Source organism: Vidua chalybeata, chromosome 15 (assembly GCF_026979565.1).
Source record: "Vidua chalybeata isolate OUT-0048 chromosome 15, bVidCha1 merged haplotype, whole genome shotgun sequence".
In the NCBI taxonomy this organism is placed as follows: Eukaryota; Metazoa; Chordata; class Aves; order Passeriformes; family Viduidae; genus Vidua; species Vidua chalybeata.
This window is the reverse complement of record NC_071544.1, coordinates 14897666-14918407: the sequence shown is the minus strand read 5'-3', so window position 1 is coordinate 14918407 and position 20742 is coordinate 14897666. Positions and strand designations below refer to the sequence as shown.

General features: G+C 52.7%; 3 protein-coding genes across 11 annotated transcripts; 2 read left to right on the top strand and 1 right to left on the bottom strand.

Moving 5' to 3' along the window:
* The first annotated feature begins 324 nt into the window (after positions 1-324).
* On the top strand, positions 325-7388 carry KIAA1191 (KIAA1191 ortholog). The gene is made up of 7 exons (XM_053956265.1): positions 325-450; positions 528-718; positions 2020-2143; positions 3312-3436; positions 4609-4715; positions 5016-5152; positions 5607-7388. Exons 1-7 carry the CDS (start codon positions 423-425, stop codon positions 5813-5815), a joined length of 921 nt encoding a protein of 306 aa, XP_053812240.1. The 5' UTR covers positions 325-422; the 3' UTR covers positions 5816-7388.
* Positions 7389-8058: 670 nt separating this feature from the next.
* SIMC1 (SUMO interacting motifs containing 1) lies at positions 8059-16547 on the bottom strand. 7 transcript variants are annotated; one of them, XM_053956255.1, is made up of 10 exons: positions 16370-16546; positions 14282-15001; positions 13882-14102; positions 13193-13262; positions 12651-12796; positions 12028-12192; positions 11423-11551; positions 10325-10481; positions 10162-10246; positions 8059-8844 (listed from the first exon to the last, which is right to left on the bottom strand). In XM_053956255.1, exons 1-10 carry the CDS (start codon positions 16463-16465, stop codon positions 8609-8611), a joined length of 2025 nt encoding a protein of 674 aa, XP_053812230.1. In that variant the 5' UTR covers positions 16466-16546; the 3' UTR covers positions 8059-8608. The 7 variants fall into 7 exon arrangements, with proteins under 7 accessions (XP_053812230.1, XP_053812231.1, XP_053812232.1 ...); XM_053956256.1 differs by having other exon boundaries at positions 13882-14099; XM_053956257.1 differs by having other exon boundaries at positions 8059-8829; positions 16370-16545.
* Positions 15957-19999, top strand: THOC3 (THO complex subunit 3). 3 transcript variants are annotated; one of them, XM_053956262.1, is made up of 7 exons: positions 15957-16083; positions 16617-16775; positions 17163-17319; positions 18052-18256; positions 18589-18750; positions 18840-18940; positions 19271-19999. In XM_053956262.1, exons 1-7 carry the CDS (start codon positions 16057-16059, stop codon positions 19432-19434), a joined length of 975 nt encoding a protein of 324 aa, XP_053812237.1. In that variant the 5' UTR covers positions 15957-16056; the 3' UTR covers positions 19435-19999. The 3 variants fall into 3 exon arrangements, with proteins under 3 accessions (XP_053812237.1, XP_053812239.1, XP_053812238.1); XM_053956264.1 differs by having other exon boundaries at positions 16065-16152; XM_053956263.1 differs by lacking the exon at positions 15957-16083 and having other exon boundaries at positions 16572-16775.
* Positions 20000-20742: the final 743 nt, after the last annotated feature.

Here is a 20742-nt window from a genome sequence, read left to right as displayed (position 1 = left end):
TCACTCTTTCACTTACAGAGGGAAAAGCAGCTGTCACAGTGAGACTGTCTTGCCACGTACTCCTGTTCCCTGATGGGCTTGCCAGCTTCCAGGATTGGTTTTCCAGGACTTAGCGGTGTGGGCTGACCCAGCAACCTGCCTGCAGGAGGGCAGGACATGTGGGCAGGACGCGACCCCAGCCCCGCCACCAGGGCCGTGCGTGCGCTGGGGACCCGCCTGTCCGGCAAACCCCGCCTTCTCCCCCGAACTACACCTCCCAGCGTGCCCCGCGCGGAACGACCCCATCTCGCGAGACCGCGCCCCTATAAGAACACCCCCGCGGGCGTAAGCGCCCTGCGGCTGAGGCGGCTCGCGGAGGCTCCGCTATGGCCGCTCCGGGCCTGGCCCTGCTGCCCCTCGCCGAGCCCCGCTGAGCCCCCGCCATGAGCTCTGGGAAGCCCGACGCTCCCGGTAAGGTTCCCCACGCGCTCCCCGCCGGCCTCGGTCGGGCGCGGCGGCGGGCGCTGAGCGCTGCGCTCTCTCCGCAGCGCTGGAGCCGGGCGGCGGGCCCCGCTCGGGCAGGATGTCGTTGCCCCTCGGCGTTCCACGCCGCGCCTTCAGCTACGATGATGCTCTGGAGGACACGGCGCCCATGACGCCGCCGCCCGCCGATCTGTGCGCCAGCATGCTCTGGAAGCAGCCGGTCATCCCCGAGCGCAAGTACCAGGAGCTCTCGAAGGTACGGGCCCGGCTGGCCCCGGCATGCCCCTTGGGTACCCCGCAGCTCTGGCACCCGTCTCCTGGCATCCCCCTTTTCTCAGTCATTCCCCCCGTCCTTACACCCCTCTTGTCCAGCTGGCGCTGCCCCCCTGCCCTCGCAGCAGGACCCTCGGGAGGGGCTGGGGACAGAGCCCGGCACTGCTGCCTGGTCTTGCTCTGGCCACATGGAGATGTGGCTGGGACAGGCGTGTGCTGAGCATCTCCTCCGTGTTTGTGGTTAAAAAAATCCTAGCAACCAGGTGTAATTAAACTAGAGCATAAGGCTGGTTTCGTTTGGATGTCAATCCTTTACTGTAAGGGTGAGGCACTGGCACAGTTTGCACAGAGAAGCTGTGGCTGTCCCATCCCTAGACGTGTTCAAGGACAGGTTGGTGGGAGCTCTGAACAAGCTGCTGTAGTGGAAAGTGTCCCCCACCATGGCGGGGGATTGGAACTGGATGATCTTTAAGATCCCTTCCAACCCAAACCACTCTGGGATTCTATGGTTTGAGTGCAGGACCAGCCCTTTTAAATTTAGAAACTGTTTTCTAAGTTTGAAATTCAGCTAAATGTTGTTGGATGGAGGAACTTAATTTTGTATCCCTTTGAGCTTAACCTCTACTTTATACCTCCTTGGTTTTTAAATCTCTTGTGGGAGGCAACCAAAAGTTGTGGTTTGGTACAAAAAGTAGACTCTCCAGTAGGGAACTCCTGTGTTGGGAGGAGGAAGTCAGAGTTTCACAGGATACTTTGTTTTCTAGCATTTCTTTTCTGTTTCTTTGCTGGGGTCTAGTGGTCAGTGGTCGAACTATGACCACCTGACACACTGAGCAAGAAACATAAAGATTGAGGTGGGAAAACAAGTAGTTCACCCCAGGCTCTGCTCTGTGACTGCCATTCTGTGAACAGCTGGTGCTTGAGCTGCCTGTGGAAGGTGCTCTTGGTGCTTTTGCCCAGTTGACCTTGAAATCCAGTTTGCATTTAGGAGGAGAACAGATGTTCTGGTTTTTTTCCTGTTGACCTTTTTGTACTTGGACTAACAACTTGTTTGCTGTGAGCCTGGTAGGTGTTCAGATATTGGATGCAAGTCACTTACTCATGAGTGCAAGGTTCTGACCATTCCTGGGCTGCAGCGTGCACAGCGTAGGGATTTCTCCCACGGGATGAAGGCTGGCTGCCAGAGCAGCATGGCCTTGTCTCACTTGTGTAGTTAGAGATGTGTCCTGACCAGGTGCTGAGATACCTTCCCATCTCAAACTGTCCCCTGCTGCTTCCCCACAGGATGAGGAAGGGGATGGCAACATGAAGCCTGTCATAACTCCTTCGTCGTCCACAGAAAGTGTGAACAAGGTGCCTGTGGTGAAGGCCAAGGCCACTCACATCATCATGAACTCCCTCATCACAAGTAAGAACTCGCCTCTCACACTCTCGTGTGTGGGTTGGGCACTTGGTGATGCCTCAGGATAATTCCTGGAGAACTCTTGGGTTCAGACTGGCTCTGCGCTGGTGCTGTGTGAATTTGTTTTCTTCAGAGGATGTTTCTAGAAGGAAGCAAGGAAATGGGGAATAGACCACATGTGGTACTTCTGTGTTTCCAGGGGTAGGAGTGCAGAGTTTGTTGTTTGCTGACAGGACACTGCAGTCCATGTTGCTGGAGTGCAGAGGCTGCTGCTGCTCTGTTTGATTATTAACTTGTTATTTCTGAATGACAGGCAGAGCTCTACCATTAACCCAAGCAGTGAGGGGAGCTGACACACTGTGCTAATGGAGCACTTGCTGGCATTGATGTTGTTAATAGCAGCAGCTGCCTTGCTAACTGCAGCACTTCTAAACACAAATCATGATGCTTTAAAATAAAATGGGGTCAGTTATGTTTGCAGAGATGATGTGCCCTTTTGCAATAAGAGGAATGATTTCTGTGTTAATCTGTCCTTGCTGCCTCTTCTTTCAGCAGCTACAAAAAACAGGGATCTGAAAATAACTTTAGGATGGGAAGTGTTATCTGTTTTAAAGAAGACAATGGGCTTTTCCATGAACCTTTTTGTGTTCTGATTCCTTTTGACTTTTTTCCTCATTCCACTTGAGAATGAACATCTTAATGCTGGGGTTTGGAGGAAGTGATTGTTTTTCAGAACTGAAGTTGATATGAGTGTATTAGATGCTGGCTCTGTGTCTGGCTGAAATAGCTTATTTCACCTGATCTAAAATCACTGGGAGTCTTTAAAACATGACCTGCAAGGCTCCCTTGAATGCAATGGGCCACTTAAAGCATCCAACTTATTGGGTTCTCCTAGATTTATGAAGTTGTGAGTAGGAATGATGCAGCGTCTGGGGTGAGGTGGGATTAATTACAGGTGTTGCATTTGTGGTATGTGTGGTGATTTAGGACAAATCACTGCTCATCTGACTTAGCCCTGTGTCTCAGGGTGGTTGTCAAGTCAGAATATCTCACCAGCTTCATATTTCTGCCTCGGCTTGTTACAATGTGTGAATGATGAAAAGGGTTTGCTTTCAGTTGCTAGAAGTGCTTGTGGTGGCATTTCTGTGTGAATTTGTGCTTTTGTGTGTTCCAGAGCAGACTCAGGAGAGCATCCAGCGCTTTGAGCAGCAGGCAGGGCTGAGGGAAGCTGGCTACACACCCCACAAAGGCCTCACCACTGAGGAGACCAAGTACCACCGAGTGGCTGAGGCAGTCCATGTAAGGCTTGTTTTCCATTGGATTTCTCTATGTAGGATGTGTCTGGTTTAACATTTGCCTGGTGACATAACTTTTGGAGTGTGTTTCCAAAATTTCCTTAAGCTGCTTCCTCTGAAGGCTTTTAGCTCATTGCGTAGTAAAGTTTACCCAGCTGTATTTTAAAGGTAGCATTAGCCTCTGTAGTTTTTAAACAGCTTTCTTTTTTTTCTCAAATCTGTCACATTTCACTGTCATATCAAACTATGACAGTTGTCTTTCCAAGTGGGGACAACTCTACACAATCAAATTTCTTGCTGTACTTTTGAATGGTTCCCTGCAGTTGAATTCTGCAACTATGTGTCCAAAGAGAACTTGTGAACTGTGCATTTCCATTGTGGAAGTTACCAGATGTGTCTTACTGAAAACAAAAGTATTGAATGAAGATGTTACTGTGGGCTGCTGAGCTCTTAAAAAAAATTTGCAGTTGGAGTTTAATAGTCAACCCTTCCAGTGTCCTCCCACGAGGCCAAAGTTTCAGTAACTATGTCCATGAATTGCAATAGTGTGTCTTGAATAGCCACAGGAAACATTACAAGGTACCCTGTGTATTTTGGGTTTGAACTGTAACTGCCCTTCAAATGACTTCTTCAAAGTTCAGTTTGTACTGTCCAGCTGGTAATAACATACACCCACTTCCTGTTTATTTTGTGCCCAGGTTAATTTCTGTTCCAGAGCAGTGTTCCCATCCTGATGTACAGTGATTGCTTCACAGGGTCTGGTATTCCTGATCTTGTACCTTCTGTGAGAACTGGTCTCACCCTTGTTAGAGAACTGGTGGGACTGAAAGCTTTGTTGCTCTGACGAGTGCTGGAGACAAATGGGTGCTGTGGCATTTAGACCAGTTACCAGGGAGCTGAAGTGAGCTCTGCTGCATCCACAACCTCCCTATGAGTGCTGCTGTTCCTTTCTGTAGCCTGAAGTGAACGCTAAAAATGCTAATATTTGATGTGGAGAGAAACTTAAGGGGGTATATGCAGGAATTGTAATACTGGATACAACTTTAGGTGTGGTGACACATTCTTTATCACCTGTGATGGAAACAATTGTCTGGTTTTGGTGAAAAAACTGGGTGTTATTCCTTATGTCCAGCATTTAAGCTGTGTTGCTTCTGTTTCTCTTGCCTCTCCTGGCAGAACCTAAAACTGCAGAATGGAGAGACAACAAAAGATGACAAACAGAATTCTTCTGCTCAGTCTACTCCAAGCAGCACCCCCCACTCCTCCCCCCGGCATAGAAACAGGTACTCTGCCTCCTTTGGTTTTCTACAGGCTGCTGGGGTGGGAGCTGCTACAAATAACCTTCTTATCCTTTGAGGGACTGCACAGGGTGAAATTTATAGCCTGATGAGGATTTGTGTTGGGTAGATCCAGATGTTGGAAGCCTGTGGAACTTGAGCATGCATCGCTTATCCTGGGTGGTAACAAACCTATTAAGATTTCTTAAATTGCCCTTTTTGACTACATGAAAAGTTCCTGGCATAGTGGGGTCACTTGAAGTATTCATTCTCATGTTTTAAACATCTCTATTTTTTTTTCCTTAGGGGCTGGTTCAGTCAGGGATCCTCTACTTCTATCACTGGCTCAGACTTTGCTATGGAAGGTGGTGGGGACAGATTGCCATCTGAAAGATGGAGCTTTTTTGGACCCAGAGCTGTCCAGAAATCAGCCAGTGATGCAGGTATGTCCTTGAAAATCTGCCTTGCCAAGAGCAGGGGGGGAACTGTCATACAACAGACTTGCTGGCTCTTTCTGGAGTCTTATCCTGCTTGCCTTGTTACTCTCCAGGACCACCTTGGGAATGTGTGTTAGTCATATAATTTCTATGCCTAAATATAGAGCAGTTGGGTAAAACCTGTGCCAAGGATCTGGAAGTAGAAATAACTTGCAGTGAGCTGCAGTGGGAGGGGCAGGGTGTGAAGGTGACAGCTTTTTACTCTTTCTCTGATACGTGATGCAACCAGGACTAGAAGTACCAACCCCTGATGTGGAATAGGCTTCAGATGATATGAAGCTGCTGTAATTTGCACCACTCAGGTGGTGCTGAGTGTCAGTGACACTGCTCACTCCTGGCATAGGAAAAGCATTTGACTAGTTTTCCTAGTTCTTACTTTGATTTTTTTTTTTTTCATCAGGAGGATTTACCATTCAGTCCTATAAGGGTGCCCAGAAGCCATCCCCAATGGAGCTGATGCGTGCTCAGGCTACAAGGATGACAGAGGATTCAGTCACCTTCAAGCCACCCAAAATGGACATTCCAGGCACAGATGGGAGGAAACAATCTCCACGTTCCCACAATATCAAACCTCGGGATTTGAACGTGCTCACTCCCACTGGATTCTAGAGGAAAGCTTCCAGTGTCTTTAGCAGGCTACAGGGTGTCTTAGGCTCTGCTTCCCTGTCCTGTGTGCTGCAGTAAAGTAGGAAAGTCTCCCTTTCCAGCTCTTCATCTCAGAAAAAGAAACAGTCGTGATTGTTCTGCTAAAGTCAGTCTTGGAAAAACTCCTACACCAGTCCTATACCAGTGTAAACCATCCTGTCTACTGCACTGCACTGGTTTGGGCTGCCAGGCTGCTCTGGATGTGCCTCCCAGACCACAACACCACAGTGAAACCCTGAGCCATGTTTATTTTGGACAGGATTCCATGTGGTATGTGAGCACCTGGCTTGTATGCCTGGAATGTGATTGTCTTGTCCTGCTCAGTGCTGAAGGACCCACAGGAGGACTGGTTCTGTCAAGAGCCAGAAAATGATGTGAACAAGCAAGGACTGAAAACTGGACCATTAACTGCCAGAAGGAAGATGGGGTATGTGGTAGGTCAGTATAAATGTGGCACTCCCTCACTATCCAGTGTGACCATGTTTTTTGTTCTTGGAATGTTTTTTAAAGGGAAAAGGGACTAGTGACCATTCTAAGATGTTCTCATTGGAAAGGCAGGGAGCAGAATCTAATGGAGCTTGGAAGCAATGAGGAGGGATTCCTTTTCCTCCAACACTTTATGTTCCTTTAAGAAGGTGGAAGTAATCAAAGCTGGTGTGGCTTGAACCAAGCAATCCTCCTCTCTTCGTTCTGCAAAACAGCACTGTCCTGTGTTCTAGACAGCAGATTTGCACGTGTTCTGGCACTCTGGATGCTGCTTGATTTGTTTTTGTTGGTTTGGTTTTTTTCCCTAGAATTGTGTAGAATGTATTAGACACCAGAAACACTTCTCAGACAGGGTATTTTGTTTTATCAGCATTAAGTGTGTTCTGCAGGGCTGGGGAGGACTGAGGGCAGACCAAGATTGAACATTCCTCCCTGCTAAGGTACAGCTGGATGTGATCCTTGACCTAGTCTGAACCAGTTCCTAGGAACAGCTAACACCGACTTTCAGGAAAAGTGGAAGGAACTCCTGCCTACCATCTAATCCCTTAAGCATAATAGGCAGCATTGCTCTGTAATCCTCACCTGTGCTGTGGCAAATGGGTCTCCTCAAGTCTGCTCTTGATCTCACGATTGTGCTGCAGAGTCCCTCAGCCAGCAGCAACCTTGCACCTGGAAGTGGAAGCTTCTCTGTTGCCAGGACATCATATGGAGGTTACGTAACAGGTGGTAACTGTTGAGCTCCAGGGTTTCTGACTTCCTAAAGCAAACACTCTCCCTGGAGGGTGAGACAGGGTTGGTTCCTTTGGCTGGCTGCTGGCCCCTCTGAAGCAGCACATTTTGTAGCACTGCTTTCTCTCAACCTTCAGCAGCACTGCCAGTGATGTGTTGTGTGAAAGTCCCCCACCCAAACCAGCAGTTCTGTCACCACTCATTTGCACCTTGGTAATCAGGCTCTCATTTGACATTAATTTATTTGTTGACTGTATTCATGTCTCCTAATGTGTATGTTCGTTTTGTTTGTTACAGGACAATAAAATCCTAGTGGAATGGAGGTCCACAGTGTGTTTTGGTGCTGGCAGAGCATCTGTGGGAGAAAATTTGGGGCTGTCCAATGAGTTTGAGGTCAAGGTTCTGGTGGATAAGGCTCTGGCAGCACCTCACTAGGGTGAAATATTTTCCCACAAATTCCCATTTCACAGGGAGACTGGGTTTACAGCCAGGCTCAGTTCTGCCTTAGGGCTTGTGCAGATGAAACTAAACATGAAGTCTGTGTTTTCTTGAGCAATCCAGATTCATGTTCCTGAGATTTTTGTCTCTTGTTGCTTGTGTGCTGGGTTTCCACCTGTACTGTGGAGGTGGGCACAGGTGTGGGAACTAGGCTGGTGTTTCTCTAGAGATGTCCAGTTCCCCTCTGGAAAGTTGTGGTTTGGTGCTGTTGTAGTGTTTTTAGCTGCCCTTTAAAGTACTGCTGATGGAGCACATGATTCAGCTGGGCTGGGGAAGTCTGGGCTCTGAATGCTGCAGTTCCCTGTGCTCCTGCAGTGTAAGCTGAGCTCAAAGTCATGGAACAGATTCAGGTACTGAGGTACAGACTGCTGCTGTGGTTCTGATGACACAGGTGAATCTCACAGATTGGGAAGGCTGGGGTTTAAAGCGTGGCCTTGTGGTGTGATCTGACAGAGCTCTGGACTTTGGGCAGTGTTGGCACCAGGACTAAAGAGTCTTAGCAAACATGAAAAGAATTTATTTTTTAAAGTCTACAAAGTGCTTTGTAAAATTGCATGAGGTAAACTTGAACGGAAATTCTGAAACAATGTAAACCAAACAACTTTCAAAAGAACTGTACAAACCAACCCCCATGATGCTGAGATTGCAGTATGAGATGGGGGGGTTTATATTGAGAACATGAAGTTTTGTCCCCCTTCCTGCAGTGGATGTCTCCATCAGGCAGCAGTAACAGTGAAGAACAACTCTTGCAGCACGAGCAATTTCTCCTGGATTTGTGGGGGAAAAGACTTCCTTTGGGCAGTGCTGGCATCAAGACAAAAGTGTCTTAGCAAACATGAAAAAAACTCATTTTTTAAAGTACAAAGTGCTTTGTAAAACTGCACAAGGCAAACTTGACTGGCAATTCTGAGACAATGTAAACCAAACGTCTTTCAACAGAACTGTATAAACCAACCCCCATGATGCTGAGATTGCAGTATCAGATAGGGGGTTTTATATTAAGAACACAAAGTTTTATCCTCCTTGCTACAGTGGTTGTCTCCATCAGGCAGCGGTGACAATTAAGAACAACTCCTGCAGCATGAACAATTTCTCCTGGATTTGTGGGGGAAAAGGCTCCCCCAGCATCTTCTGCATTCTGCTGATGAAGTCATTCATCTTCAGCTGAACGTCCAGCTGGCTGATGTCATCGCTGTCCTGGAGCCTGGGCTTGGCTTTCTGAGCAATCAGTTTCATCCGGTCACTGGCAGAGGTCCGCAGATGCTCTGCAAGAGGAAATACTGGTGGGGAGAGACAACACCCAAAGGGCTGCCTGAGCTGCTGGGATGGACCCCAGCGTGCCACAGGCAGTGCTGGAAATGGGACTGATCCTTCTGTTATCCTTGATGGTTCTGCACAAGGCTTTGGGAAGAAGGAACTGGCCCCTCCTGGAGCTCATTTGGCATGCAGAGAGAGCCCAGGGAATGGGGAAGGGGCAAAGCTTGTATAATCCTTGTTTTCGGTGTGAATGGCAAAATGGGCAGCTGCAAAGGAGTCTCCAAAGAGCTCAACAACACTGATTATTATCTAGGACTTCAGGGAGAGTGAGACTTTGCATATATGATGGTGGATTCCTCTGCATTCATTCCTGACAGCCTTAACCCTGGGCTAAAGCACATGAAGTTAGAAGAGACTTCTGGCAAAATACAGTTTTACAGAGTGTTTTGTGACTGTGCCAGTCTCCTGGGGTCAGAATTGCTGCTATTTCCATGGCTGCTGTGGGTGGTGTTCCCTACAGAGTTTATTAAGTGCTGGAAGTGTCCTGGCTTGCCCAAAGGAGGGCTTCAGAGATGCTGAGGGGTCTAGAGGGAAAGCCACATGAGGAGTGGCTTAGGTTACTTGTTGTGTTCAGCCTCAAGGAGACAGCTCAGACCTCACTGGGGTCTACAGCTTCCTCAGGAGGGAGGGGCAGCTCCCATCTCTGCTCTATAGGACAGTGACAGGACCTGAGGGAATGACTGGAGATGTGCCAAAGGAGATTTAGGTTGGCTATTAGGAAAAAAGTCTTCCCCCATAGGGTGTTTGGGCACTGAACAGGCTCCCCAGGGGATGGTCAAGGCTCCAAGGCTGCCAGAGCTCCAGGAGTGTGTGGACGACTCTGTCGGGCACAGGGTGGGATTATGGGGTGTCTCTGCAGGGCCAGGAGTGGAGGTCAATGATTCTTGTGTCTCTCTTCCAACTTGGGATATTCTATGATCCCTCCGCCTTCTGCTTTTCTTCCTAAACCATCCTATTCTTCCACCCACTGTGCAGCAACTTGGACAACAGTGGGTACAAAACACCCTCTTGTGTACTGTCCAGCGCTGGGAAGTGCTTCCTTCCTTTAGCAAGAAGGCTATTTTGCAGGGGCTAAACTTGGCAAAGCAAGGTGGTGTTCTGATTAATGCAACATCACTTCTTTGACTGCTGGGAATAGTTACTATCATGGTTGGGGGCACACTGTCTTTCTAAGATTCAGTGGCCATGGGTCCAATAGTGATGAGAGGAGGAAGAGGAATTTGGCTGTTCTTCTGCAGCCCCTTGATGAGACTGTTAGGGCCAGAACAAGCACTGCTTACCCAGTTTTACACCATGGTAACTCAGCAGCAGCAAACTCAAGTACTGCAGCATCTCATCCCACCTTTGCCATGTTGCTGTTTCATCCTAGGACAGGAGACCATATTTGGTTGTTAGAAGTTTTCTCAGAGGAAAACAAGTCAAAGGAGAGGTTGGACTGAATACCTGAAATTGTGGCAGCACAGAGGAGTGGCTCAGGAAATACAGGACCTTTTCCAGAGACATGGATGATGTTGTGGGCACGTCACAACTATGCTGGAATAACAGCTCTAGAAGTCTGCAGCGCAGGAGCTGGCTCTCCATGGTGTTTAATAAAGCTTCCCTGGAACACAAAAGGGATTTACTTTGGTTGACATAGCACAGCCTGACCAGAGACAACTGTTCCAGCATGCTCCTGCTGTCCTGCTGACCTAGTGCAGATGTGGGGTGACTGCAGGGGCTACCCAGCCATGCCCTGGAAGGAAGACCACCAGATGTGGTGAGAGACCTTTGTTAAGCAGCTTGGCCATGGCCATGTTTTCATCCTCAGGTGTGACCTGCAGCAGCTGGAGGTGAGTACAGTCTCTAAAGCAAACTGAGCTGCTTCACTTCACCCTGCCCAGCAGCCTGTGTGGCAATGGCTCATTCCTGCTGACTTGCAGGGAGCAAGTGTGGGCAAGGGTGATGTGGGGTCAGGAGTAGATAGTCTATATCTGTCCTGGGCAAAGTGACAGCTTTTGTTAGAGTCAGTTTGGCTTGGTTTATACCTGGTGTGTGCACAGAGGTCTGCTGAAAGGGTGTGAAGGGCTGCTTGCTGGGCATTGAAATACGGGTTTGAAATGCTTGGAGGCTTAGTAGTCTCTTCATGCCCTTGTGCTTTGGCTTCACACTTGCATTTCTTAAAGAAGCAAACAAAGGATGTCAATGCAAAGCTGTAGGAACTGCATTATATTTGACTACCTGGTTGCCCATAGGAATCAGTGATGTCTTTGGCTGTGCTGCACAGTACTGCTTTTCAGACCCTCTTTACAGTTTTAAGGTCACAACATTAACAAGTGGGAGAATTGACTGTTCTCAGCAACACACCACCTGAGTGTGTTTCCAGCAACACATCATCTGCTCAGCTGGTGATGTTGCTTCTTCATGGGAGACACAGCCATGCTCTTGCTGGCTGGCCTGTCTTTCTATACCTTGTAGAACTTTATGCATCCAGACTTGGATGTAAATTGGGAATAAGACCATTGTTCACACAGGCAAATGCTGCCTTGCACATGCTTGTCTCACCTTTGGCTCCTCAGGGGGATATTCAGTATGAACGGGAATATGTCGTCTGCAATCTTACGGGAGCTGCAGGTGGGAGATTTGTCCACTTCCACGGCCATGGACAACATCCGCTGGAGCAGGAGCATCGTCCTGGGTGAGAGGGGACAGTCAGCACAGGGGGACTCTGCCCCTCAGCTTGCCAAGCAAGCCTTGGGGTGGCCCCTGCTTCAGCCTTGTGCAGTGAGGGGTGCAGGAATACAGTGGGCCAGGTTTGGTGTCTCCTGGTGGCTTCTGAATCTGATGCTTTTGCAAGCAAAGCTCATCCCCAGATTGACCCTCAGGAGGTCTTGGTGGCTCTCCTGAGTGTTGGAGCAGTATGGGGCTGCCTGAGCTGTGAGCCACAAGCTCCTGCCTTACACTAGGATAGCAAGAGGATGACACTGAGCCAGTTTCCTACCAGGTGAGAGTCTTTTGCTCACCAAGTCTTTAACCCAAAGAAGAACCAGCAAAGCTGGTCCCAGGTACAGCCTGGCTTCCCTGAACTGACAGCAAGAGAGTGACTCTGGCTTCTGCCTGACTTGGGTCCATGATAATGCCAGCAGGGAGTTTGGAATTCTGGAGCTTACTTTTGGGCAAAGAAAGCTGTCTGGGCCTGGTCTGTCTGAGCTGTCTGAGTGCTGGCCAGCCTTGGTGAAGATGAACTGTGTTCAGCCCTGGCTTCTTGCAGCTGTTCCCGGGGCTGGGAGAACCCAACTCCTGTAACTGCTGCCACCAACCACTCGACCACTTCCCTGGAACAGAAACAAGAATTTTATTGGGGATGTGCCTCGTTTTGCTGTGTTCTGACCTTTAGATCCACTTGGAGCTTGAGGAAAGGCCCTGAGAACGAAGAGTATATTCCACCCACTTGGACAGGTTAGGGGAGTAGCTCTGTTGAACAGCTCAACAGAGGAGCTCTCTTGATTTGTACACTTGCCTACAAGACTGCTTCCTTCTTAGTCCTGAGCAATGTAAATCTGATCTCATCCCTGGGAAAAGTCCATTCTGTTGTGACTGGAAAGGCCTTGCGTTATCTGTGGTGGTTTGCTTTTGTAAATCTTTTCCTAGTCCCTACAGCTGGCCCTACACTTCCCTTTGTCTCCCAAGACTGCTTCTTGCAAAGTCTGAAAGTTTGACTGGAGTCTCGACAAGTGTTCCTTAAGCCCCCGTCTCTCAGCTTCTGGGTAGAGAACAAGGAGGTGTCCCTTACTTGACATTGCTGAAGCACAAGTCACATGAGAGTATTTTCTTGGCAATTGACTTCTGCAGCTGGTGTGACTTCAGATGGTGCTGGAAGTCATCCTCCAGGGTCTGTACCACGTACTGCAGGAAGAGGAGCCAGCCAGGGGGCTTCTCCTGGGGACAGATGGGAGAGCACATGAGTCTGGTGGGGCCACAGGCTTATGAACACCAGGGAAAAGCTGGCTGTCGTGAGATTGTACTGATGTATGTACTGAGGAGTAGCTGTAGGAGGAGCTGCCTGGCTCAGGCAAGACCCTGAAGGGCATTGCTGTACATTGCACTAGTGCTGTGACCCAGAGAGGGTTTATCTATGCCTTCCTCAGTGGGACAACCTGCCTAAAACTGTGCAGAGGGTTAAGGGATAAATGTGGGATTCCCAGCTGGCACTCACTGTTGGACTGGCCAGCTCTGCAGCAGAGCACAGCCACAGGAAGCACTTAGGAACATTCACCCTCAGGCAGCATGTGCTGGATGATCCCTGCCCCATGTGACACACAAGGTGCCAAGTACCTGGTGCTCCATGATGAATTTCACCAGTGTCCACTCCCATCCCACCGTGGTGATGTTGGCTGGATGGAGCCTGCAAGGACAGCCATGTCTATTTGTGCTGAACTGCCTGACCATCAGCTTCCCTAGCCCTTAGCCCTTCCCCAGCCACTCCCAGCCCCACTTGCTCAGGTGCCTTCCCTGCCTTCCCCTCTCCATCTTTGCCCTCACCATTTCTCCTCCTCATAACACATTAATTTTTTGGAAGCACCTGACAGGGGCTATACTCCATGGAGATGCCCAGGACTCCTAGGCCTGTGGCCTCATAAAATGTTGTACCTCTCTGTGCTCTGTGGGAGGCCCGAGAGAACTAAGGGAGCTGCTCCAGTCACTGCTGGTACTGCTGTAGCCCAGGAAAGGCACTTCTACCAAGTCACAGCAGTGAAGAATGAGACCTGTGCTTTGGGGCAAGGCAAACACACTCTTCTGTTCCCAAGGGCTCCCTTGTGACACAAGCTGTCCCTGACCCACCCTCAGAGAGCCTAGAGTGTGCTTGTGTTCGCATGAGGATTATCCTGGGTTATAGGGGAAATCACTCCCTGTTCTGTGAGTGAACACCACAGAGAATAACCCTTATGCTGGGCAGACCCCTGGGAACACCTAGCCAGCCCCAGGGTGCCAGGGGGACACAAGGGGACAAGGAGAACACATACATTTGGATCTTCATCAGCAGTGTGTAGATGTCATTCAGGATCTCCCCTTCATGGGTGTCCAACAGCATCTGTTTGATCAGGTGGCAGATGATTTCTTTGGGGGGACAGTGCTGGCAGGAGACAAACTCATTCAGGAAATATAAGGTGCCCTCCAGGCTGTTCTCCTCCATGGTGGTGTGCACCAGGCTCAGCTTCCCGCTGGGGATGAGCCCAGGTTTCTGCTGTGAACAAGGCAAGACAATGGGTGAAAGCTCTCTGGACACAGAGGAACCCAGCTGTGATGTGGGGCCCACTGTGAAGGGAACTGCAATAACCAGAGCCCCTGACTGCCTGGCAAAGGAGAGCAGGGGCTGCCCTTGCTCCATCCTCTACCACAGGGGCTGCTCCAAACCCTGTTTACCTTCTCTGTTTCCCTGTTGGGTGCTATGCCTTGGAGGAAAAGGTGCTGGACTCCACTCCTGCTGAAATTGTGCAGTTTGTCCAGCAAGGCCTTGCTGTCAGCGTCAGTCCTGGCTGGGGTGGCTTGCTGGATTGGCTGGTGTGGTGGGAAGTCACTTGCTTCTGGCAAAGACCTTTGGGCCTTTCCTGGTGTTATAGGAATGGTTGGGGCAGGGCTCAGCCTTGGGGGGAGGTTCCTTTCCTGGCAGGGCTGGGGAGGATCTTCCTCTGGGCCATCAGCTCCCATGCTGCTGTTGCTGTCCAGGCTGGGGGGAGATGGGGATGGGCAGTCTGAGTCTGACTGCGAGTCCAAGCTGCTGTTAAAGGCGGTAGTGCTGTAATCCTGCTCCGAGCTCCAGCTGTGGCGCCTAGAGACAGGAGAAAGGCAGCTGCAGTTCTCCATGGTTTCTGCTGTGACCACAGTGGAACTGAGCTTCACAGAAGTGTTGTGCGATGCTGGTGCAGGGCTTGGCTCTGGCACTGCCTGTATTTCTTTTTCTGCAGCAGGGCAGAGTTGGGGATGGGACGTGTGTGCTGCTGGGGCAGCGTTTCTGGAGTTCTGAGCAGCACCAAGGGTGGAGTGGAGAAGGCTGCACATGTCCTCAGTCAGATCGATGATGGCCAGGCTGCTCGACGGCGTCGGGTCTGTGTTTGCATCCTCACAGGTCAGGTCAATGATCTCCTGTGGGGACAGAGCAGCAGTGTCAATGTCCTGTCCTGCCAGGAGCCTCTGCTATGGTGGCACTGTAGTCCAAGAGGGAAAAGAGTACCAGCCTAGAAAAACAGGGGCAAAGACCCTTCTGCTTATCCAAGGGGGCCTGTGGCCCTGAGCTCTGGGATCAGCCTCCCCTGGCAGCACAGCTGAGCCTGAGCCCAACCCAGGCTCTTCTTCCCCACTCCCTTCAGGGCTCATGTCCTTGTGCCTTCACTCAGAGCAGACCTGGCTGCCTGCTCAGCTCTTTCCCACGACAGGGAAATGCCACTCCTACTGGCAAGTCCAGGGAGGGCAATGGAAGCACAGGGAGCTCTCCTGTACCCAGGCACTGGCAGGAACAGCAGGGATCCAAACCCTGCCACCTTTTCTATGGCACATTCCCTGCTCTGGAGGACAGGAGTGGCAGGAAACAAAGCTGCCTTTACATCTATGGCACCAGTCAAAGCTACAGCAGCCCTGAGACTTTGGGGATTCCCATCCAGGCCTCGCTGGGCGATGCAGGGTCCAGGGGGCAGCAGGAACAGGCAAGGGAGGCAGCTGTGCCTGCACCAGCAGCAGGCCACACACTGCACTTCCCAAGCTTTTAGAAGGCCCAGGAGGGGTCAGAGCCTGTTTGCTCTTGGGAAAAAAAATCGCCCTCAGCACCTCAAAGCCAGGAACACGTTTAGCAGAGAATTTAAATCCACTTTCCTCCCCCCGACTCAAAACTGCTGCCTTCCCCAAGGAGAGGGCAAAGCCCAGGGGGCTGCGGGGGGAGGGAGGTGCAGGGCTCCAACCGCCTCAGGACCCGGGACAGCGGTGCGGGGCTGAGGACCGACCGAGCCTGAGCCTCGTGGCCGGAACCACCGCCGCACGACCTCACCGGCCCCGCACCCGCCGGCGGAGCGGGACAGGGCAGAGGAACGGCACGGGGAACAGGGGCGGCAACCGCCCCGCCGCATCCCGCGGCCGGACCCCGCCGGGGGCTGAGCCCTGCAGGGCCGGATCCTTCTCGGGGTGCAGCGAGGGCACCGCGACCCTCTATGGCAGGCACCGGACTCTTTCTAAGGGTATATGGCCGAGGCGGCTGGGAGCCCTGCGGGGAGCACGCTTGTGGAACGGGGCTCTGCTGACAGGAGGTGCCCGCGGGGACCCGAGCCCGGCCAGGAAGAGGGTGGGAGGTCCCTGAGGACGCGGCTGGGACGGGACGGGACGGGACCGGGGAACTCACGCCGACCCCTTCCACTGCCCCCGAGGCTGCTTCTCCGTGCGCCCCTCCCGTCCCCGCCCGCCATGGCAGCGCCGCCATCTTGTGTGTGGCAGCGGCGCCGTTCCCGGCAGGAGTCACGGACTCACGGCGGGGGCGGGCAGCGAGTGGCGGGAGCGGCAGGGCTGGAGCGGCGGCGTGCCCTCCGAATCCGAATCGCTGAGGAGGACCACGTTGTTATCCATCTCGGCGGCGGCTCCGCTCCGCCGCTGGGGCCGCGCCGGGCGCGGGCGGGCGGCGGAAGTGGCGTCAGGCGCGGTGCCGGGGCGGGGCGCGCGCGGGGGGCGCGGTGCCGGTGGCGGCGGCCCCGCCATGGCGCTGTCGCCCTACGTGCAGGCCATGCAGGAGCTGTTCCGCGCCAACACGCGGAGCCGCGAGTTCCCGGCGCACGGCGCCAAGGTGCACTCGGTGGCCTGGAGCTGCTGCGGCCGCCGCCTCGCCTCCGGCTCCTTCGACAAGACCGCCAGCGTCTTCGTGCTCGAGAAGGACCGGCTGGTGAGATCCGCCGGCATCGGGCGGGGGCGGTGCGGATCGGTACCGGGAGCCCTCGGGCACCCCGGGTGCGGCTGCTTGGGCTGGGGTCCGGAAGCCGGGAGAGCGTCCCGGTGGTCGGTACCGGGCCTGGGGGTGGGTACTCGGTGTGCACCGGAACGGGAGCACCGCCAAGGACAGCGCAGGCCGGGTCTGCGAGCCGGGAAAGGAGCTGGTGCCTGGCGGGCTTCCCCATCCTGGCCGGCCGTGCGCGGGAGCGTGACCGGAGCGGCGGCGGGGCCCCGGGCGCGGCTCCTGATCTATCCCAGCGGGGATGCAGCGTGCTGGGATGTGGGCAGGAGTGGGAGCAGAGCTAGGCACACCCTCACGTCGTCTGCCCTCTCCCTCCAGGTGAAGGAGAACAACTACCGGGGCCACGGGGACAGCGTGGATCAGCTCTGCTGGCACCCCAGCAACCCTGACCTGTTTGTCACAGCGTCAGGGGACAAAACCATCCGCATCTGGGACGTCCGCACCACCAAGTGCATCGCCACCGTCAACACCAAAGGTGAGTCCCTGCCTTCCCAGCTGGGTCCTGGCAGGACTTCAGCTGTGTGGGGCCCATCTGCAGTGGCACAGAGCTTTGAACCTTTCCTGTGGTTATTTCTGGTAGGGACGTCATTGCTAATTGCTTTATATTTGTATTACACTCATCACATGAGAGCCGATTTACTGTGGGGTCAGGACTGGTAGAACTGCTAAAATATGGTGCTTGCTGTTAAAATGTCCTTTGTAGTTGTTTCTCGAGTCAGTGGGCTGTGAGGCTGGAGACTGGGGAAAAGCATGTTTACAGAGAGCCATGCTGGAAATAAAAATTTGTGTGGATTCAGAAAAACTATTTGAATTCATGTGATGCTTTACCCAAATACCATCTCTGCTCTGGAAATGTCCAGTTTGAGTTGTTGGGGCTGGGAATGACATTGTAAGATTGTGTAACAGCAACCTGCCATGTTCTTATGTTTATTCAAAGGTATTTATTTTTGTCTTCTGCTTTTTCTGGATCTCAGAGATGACTGGATTCAGAGGATCTTTGGCATGACCTTGTGTGGTGGTTGCTGTGGTCCCATCTTGGCTGAAATGGGGTGTGGCATATTGTTTTCAAGTTGTACTTCTCACAAGTTTGGTTTTGCTGGATAGCTACTGTGCAGGGTTTGTGTATTAGTCTGAACAACCGGTAGTCTTTCCCATTTGGGAATTGTTTGGAGTGGAAGTGGCACCTGCTGCCTTTCTGTCCTTTCAGGTGAGAACATCAACATCTGCTGGAGCCCTGATGGACAGACCATTGCCGTGGGGAACAAGGATGATGTGGTCACCTTCATTGATGCCAAGACACATCGCTCCAAAGCTGAGGAACAGTTCAAGTTTGAGGTGAACGAGATCTCCTGGAACAACGATAACAACATGTTCTTCCTCACCAATGGGAATGGCTGCATCAACATCCTCAGGCAGGTGCCCATGGCTGCTGGGCCAGCTGGCTGGGCTGGCTGCAGTCATTTGCAAATGCCTTTGCTGCTCTTGGGAAACCTGAGCCCCACATCCCAGCAATCCCCTGCCCTCTGGTGGGAATGAGCTTGCCTGGAGCTGAGGTTGCCACAGTTGGGGGCTGGGCTCAGCTCCCTGAAATGCTCCCTGATGCTTTGCCTCATTCACTGGACACTCAGTGTCTCCTGCCTCGGCAGGGTTTGCTTCCAGTCCTGGTGTGCCTCATGCCTGCCCTGCTCTAGGGAATCCCTGTGCTTCTCTCACTGCTCCCTGCCCTCTCCCTTCACCTCCACAGCTACCCAGAGCTGAAACCCATCCAGTCCATCAACGCCCATCCTTCCAACTGCATCTGCATCAAGTTCGATCCCATGGGGAAGTACTTTGCCACAGGCAGTGCTGATGCATTGGTCAGCCTCTGGGATGTGGATGAGCTGGTGTGTGTGAGGTGCTTCTCCAGGTAGGTAGAGCTGTCCCAAAATTGTTTTCCCCCCTCTCTGGGGACCGTGCTGTCAGTGCCTCACTGCCTGCTCCCCTCGGTTGCTGCAGGCTCGACTGGCCCGTGCGGACGTTGAGCTTCAGCCACGACGGGAAGATGCTGGCCTCAGCATCAGAAGATCACTTCATTGACATTGCTGAGGTGGAGACAGGTAATGGCTTTATTCTGGGGAACTGCAAGGAGGGAATTGGATGGAGAAGTGCTGGTAGAGCTGGAAGGACACAGGGAGAATCCATCTGCTAAGGAAGAGCTTTCCTGTGCAGAGCAGAACGCCATGAGGGGGAGCCTCTGCCTCAGTAGTCTGTGGCAGACATGCCTGTCATGTCTGTACCTTGTCACTGGGTGACTGAAAGGCGCTGGAGCAGCGTTTGTGCTGCCTCTCCCCTTCGCTGAGGGACTCAGCAGGTGCTTGGCTCTGGGGAGGTGAGCAGCAGAGGGGGCTGGAGGCTCTCCAGGCTGACGTGGCTCCTTTTCCATGCAGGAGAGAAGCTCTGGGAGGTGCAGTGTGAGTCCCCCACCTTCACAGTGGCCTGGCACCCGAAGAGGCCACTGCTGGCCTTCGCCTGTGACGACAAAGATGGCAAATACGACAGCAGCCGGGAGGCCGGCACTGTCAAGCTTTTTGGGCTCCCCAACGACTCCTGATGGACCTGCTGCACCCCGGGAGGTGACACCTGCCTGCCCTCGAGGGTGGGAGCTTAGATAGCATAGGTGGGGCAAGGAGCTGGCTCATCTCCTTGCCAGCCTGGCAGGGCTGTGACCTCGGGCTCAGCTCGGTGTGTCTTGTTCTTGGGAGCTTTTATAAACAGGCAGCTGTGTGCTGGGGAGAATGGGGGGATTCTGGCAGGATCCCCTTCTGCCACCTACTCTCTGGGGCGTGGGGGGCTTGTTCCAAAGGCAAGTGGCCAAAGTAAATCAGTCACTGAAGGTGGCTGCTGAGGAGCCTCCCATGGGAGGTGCTCTGCTTTGACCAGGCTCCCCAGCAGTGATGAGATACGTGACTGTCCCCTTGTCCCCAAAAGCCTGGTGGCAAGGGCAGCTCTGGGGACACAACCTGCCTCTCCCCGTCCCAGACATCCCATGTCCCTTCCCTGTGCTGAGGCAATGAGGGGAGGATGGGGGGTTTGAACATGTAGATGTTTTCCCAGCTGGGACTTTTTCAAAATATTTGTGGCGTCTTTTTCTAATTTTGATAAATCTTCTTCTTTAACGAAGGTGCCTGTGGCTATTTGAAGGGGGAAAAAGGGGGTGCTGAGCTGCTCTCCTTCCCCTGCCTCCTTCCCTTGGCCGTAGCAAGGCCCTGGCAGAGGGGTCTGTCGAGGATTGTCCCTCTTGTCCCCGCTGCGTGTCCCCGCTCTCTGTGTGGCCTGTGCTGCGCTGTCACCACACCAGGGGGCGCTGCGTCCCCACGGTGGGGACAGGTGACAGCGGGGACACCGCTCAGATCGGGACATGGAGGACGCTGCAGCTGCCACGCCACGGCCACCAGCCCCGGGCAGAGCCCTTCCCCTGCCCTGTCCCCACTGCCCAGGGAGGGCTGTGGGGATTTCTCCCTGCCTGCACTCGTGCCGGGTCACAGGGCACAGCCTGTCTGCGATGGAGACCTTGCCTGTGAGATCTCTGCCGTTCTCTACGCTCATATTTCCTTCTGACAGAAGCTTTTATGGGTGACTGCTCTGCTGAGGCCGCCTGGGTAACAGCTGAGCTCTTTGCTGGTGAATGATGGCACATCAGTCAGAGCTGAAGCTGGCACCAAGCTGAAGCCTCCCAAGCTATGCCAAACCTGGGCACTGCCAGGGCCTCTGCCTTGGTGTGGGGGCATGAGATGAACCATGCCCACAGCCTTGTGTTCCCCTCTTGGAGTGGTGGAATGCTGTGACCCATCAGAAATAACCCTTGGACCCCTGGGTATCCCCAGTCATTGAGTGAGGGAAGTCCTGGAGTCAAGGGGAA

What these genes read in the sequence shown, in the direction of transcription:
- KIAA1191 (XM_053956265.1), top strand. Translation starts at nt 423, where the DNA reads ATGAGCTCTGGGAAGCCCGACGCTCCCG. An exon ending in CATGAACTCCCTCATCACAA is followed by an intron (nt 2,144 to 3,311) that starts GTAAGAACTCGC and finishes TGTGTGTTCCAG; the next exon opens with AGCAGACTCAGGAGAGCATC. An exon ending in GAAATCAGCCAGTGATGCAG is followed by an intron (nt 5,153 to 5,606) that starts GTATGTCCTTGA and finishes TTTTTTCATCAG; the next exon opens with GAGGATTTACCATTCAGTCC.
- THOC3 (XM_053956262.1), top strand. Translation starts at nt 16,057, where the DNA reads ATGGCAGGCACCGGACTCTTTCTAAGG. An exon ending in CGCCACCGTCAACACCAAAG is followed by an intron (nt 17,320 to 18,051) that starts GTGAGTCCCTGC and finishes CTGTCCTTTCAG; the next exon opens with GTGAGAACATCAACATCTGC. An exon ending in CATTGCTGAGGTGGAGACAG is followed by an intron (nt 18,941 to 19,270) that starts GTAATGGCTTTA and finishes TTTTCCATGCAG; the next exon opens with GAGAGAAGCTCTGGGAGGTG.
- SIMC1 (XM_053956255.1), bottom strand. Translation starts at nt 16,465, where the DNA reads ATGGATAACAACGTGGTCCTCCTCAGCGATTCGGATTCGGAGGGCACG. An exon ending in AATTCATCATGGAGCACCAG is followed by an intron (nt 12,797 to 13,192) that starts GTACTTGGCACC and finishes ATCTGTCCCCAG; the next exon opens with GAGAAGCCCCCTGGCTGGCT. An exon ending in TTGTGCTTCAGCAATGTCAA is followed by an intron (nt 12,193 to 12,650) that starts GTAAGGGACACC and finishes TTTCTGTTCCAG; the next exon opens with GGAAGTGGTCGAGTGGTTGG.